Source organism: Mandrillus leucophaeus, unplaced genomic scaffold (assembly GCF_000951045.1).
Source record: "Mandrillus leucophaeus isolate KB7577 unplaced genomic scaffold, Mleu.le_1.0 Scaffold7, whole genome shotgun sequence".
In the NCBI taxonomy this organism is placed as follows: Eukaryota; Metazoa; Chordata; class Mammalia; order Primates; family Cercopithecidae; genus Mandrillus; species Mandrillus leucophaeus.
The window spans coordinates 9,078,182-9,081,119 of NW_012107585.1; the positions used below are offsets into that span (position 1 = coordinate 9,078,182).

Genomic DNA, 2,938 nt, shown 5'->3' on the forward strand with positions numbered 1-2,938 from the left:
CCCATCTCTATTTAAAAAAAAAAAAAAAAGTTACTGATACATAATAAAATCTATGTTTAAGTCTAAAGACTCTTTCCATAAGAACAAAATATAAATTCTAAAGTGGTAAAAAAAAAAAAAAAAAAAAGCATTGTATCAGTCTAATTTATAAATGTTTCTTGGTAGAACATGAAATGGGAAATGTTGAAGTTGACAATACTGTACAGTCAGCAAAATGCAGGATCCACTTACTGATGTTCAAGATCAAGTTAACACTGTGAATGAACCCTGCAACTGCAAAGCCTACTAAGCCTGCCTTGCCCCCTACAATCTTACCTCCCTCATACTTCATTTCTCTGTGTTGACCTGTGTCTTTTTGTTCCTTTCATGCAGTATAGAACTGTCCTTTCAGACAGTTAGTTTCTGTCACTGAGACTCTGATGCGTACAAGTACATTGCCCCATCTGTCTGTCTGTACATGTCATACATTTTTATGTCTCTTGGTTAGTTTAATAGTATCTCTCCTTTTCCCCAGCTACTCCTTCATTACCTGATCAAAATACAGGAGGCCGGGTGCAGTAGCTCACGCCTGTAATCCCAGCACTTTGGGAGGCCAAGGTGGGCAGATCACCTGAGGTCAGGAGTTTTGAGAGCAGCCTGGCCAACATGGTGAAACCCCGTCTCTACACAAATACAAAACTCAGCTGGGCATAATGACAGGTGCCTGTAATCCCAGCTACTCAGGAGGTTGAGGCGGGAGAATCGCTTGAACCCGGGAGGCGGAGGTTGCAGTGAGCAGAGATCACACCACTACACTCCAGCCTGGGCGACAGAGCAAGACTCCATCTCAAAGAAAAAAAAAAGAAAAACTACAAAGGTGAAATATGTACATATGAAATTTTTAATTCCACTTTTTTCTGTTGTTGTTTTTGCTGAGACAGAGTCTCGCTCTGTCACCCAGGCTAGAGTGCAGTGGCACCACCTTGGCTCACTGCAATCTCCACCTTCTGGGTTCAAGTGATTCTCCTGCCTCAGCCACCTGAGTAGCTGGGATTACAAGTACATGCCACCATGTCCAGCTAATTTTTGTATTTTTAGTAGAGATGAGGTTTCACCATGTTGACCAGGCTGGTCTTGAACTCCCAACCTCAGCTGATCCACCCGCCTTGGCTTACCAAAGTGCTGGGATTACAGGTTTCAGTCATGGCACCAAGCCTTCAATTCCACTTTTAAGAAGCATTGCTAAGATTACATAAGGAAAAAATGACAGACTGAATTTGAAAACAAGTGAGTATGATTCTAAAGCCCATACTTTTTCCAGTATTTTAGAAGTTGAAAAATAAAATTTATACTTGAGTACTTGGCAACAATTATAAAACACAAACACACACAATTTTTTCTTTCTTTGAGATGAAGTTTTACTCTTGTTGTCCAAGCTGGAGTGCAATGGCACAATCTCAGTTCACTACAACCTCCGCCTCCCAGGTTCAAGTGATTCTCCTGCCTCAGCCTCCCAAGTAGCTGGGATTAACAGGCGCGCGCCACCACATCTGGCTAATTTTTTTGTATTTTTAGTACAAACAAGGTTTCACCATGTTAGCCAGGCTGGTCTTGAACTCCTGACCTCAGATGATCCGCCCACCTCAGCCTCCCAAAGCGCTGGGATTAAGGCGTGAGCCACAGCGCCCAGCCCACAGGTTTTTAAATTACCTGGTTTGGTGACACATCTGTGGAAGACAATGATACGAACGTCTTCTCTAAAGTTTCAGGCAAAGAGTGGTGTGTATCCTTTTCCTCTAGTTTCCAGTAAGTCAATCCTGATGTGCACAAATACACAGAATAGAAAAGAGTGAGGAAAAAACAAAAATGCTTTCTAGAATAACATTTCTATCTAAAGGAAATTAAATATGGGAAGAAACTAATTTTGAGTTAAAGTAATTTGAATTTTGATGGAAAAAAAAGTTATCTAAATTCTATATTATGTAAGAGTCCTAACTGGATGCGAATGTTTAAAACTGAAATATAAAAAGTCAAGGTCAGGCACGGTGGCTTAAGCCTGTAATCCCAGCACTTTGGGAGGCCGAGATGGGCGAATCACTAGGTCAGGAGATCGAGACCATCCTGGCTAACACAGTGAAACCCCATCTCTATTAAAAAATACAAAAAACTAGCCGGGCGAGGTGGCGGGCGCTTATAGTCCCAGCTACTCGGGAGGCTGAGGCAGGAGAACGGCGTAAACCCCAGGAGGCGGAGCTTGCAGTGAGCTGAGATCCGGCCACTGCACTCCAGCCTGGGCGACAGAGCCAGACACCGTCTCAAAAAAAAAAAAAAAAAAGTCAAGATGAGCTGGTACAATTTAAAATATATATTTTTGGCCAGGTGCAGTAGCTCACACCTGTAATCCCAGCACTTTGGGAAGCTGAGGCAGGAGGATTACCTAACGTCAGGAGTTTGAGACCAGCCTGGCCAACATGGTGAAACCCCGTCTCTACTAAAAATCCAAAAATCAGCCAGGTGTGGTGGCACACACTGTAATCCCAGCTACTTGGGAGGCTGAGGCATGATAATCGCTTGAACCCAGGAGACAGAGGTTGTAATGAGCTGAGAAAGTGCCACTGTACTCCAGCCTGAGTGACAGAGTGAGACCCTGTCTCAAAAAAAAAATTAAAATAATAAAATATATTTTTTTATTTTTTATTTGAGAAAGGGTCTCACTCTGTCACCCAGGTTGGAGTGCCATCTCAGTCTACTGTGGTCTCTTTTTTCGAGACAGAGTCTCGATCTGTTGCCCAAGATGGAATGGAGTGATCTCGGCTTATTGCAACCTCCGCCTCCCGAGTTCAAGCGATTCTCCTGCCTCAGCCTCCTGAGCAGCTGGAATTACAGGTGTGCTGCGCCACCACAACCAGCTAATTTTTGGTTTGTTTTTTCTTTTTCTTTTTCTTTTTTTTTTTTTTTT

The 2,938-nt window shown here is 42.9% G+C and overlaps 1 protein-coding gene across 2 annotated transcripts in view; it reads right to left on the minus strand.

Annotated features, from left to right (window-relative positions):
- Positions 1-2,938, minus strand: part of MPHOSPH9 (M-phase phosphoprotein 9) — an 87,112-nt gene that overhangs the window by 51,325 nt on the left and 32,849 nt on the right. For both annotated transcript variants that reach the window (XM_011964532.1, XM_011964533.1), the window contains exon 8: positions 1,690-1,796. In XM_011964532.1, coding sequence (XP_011819922.1) covers positions 1,690-1,796 — 107 coding nt within the window. The remainder of the gene's footprint in view (positions 1-1,689; positions 1,797-2,938) is intronic.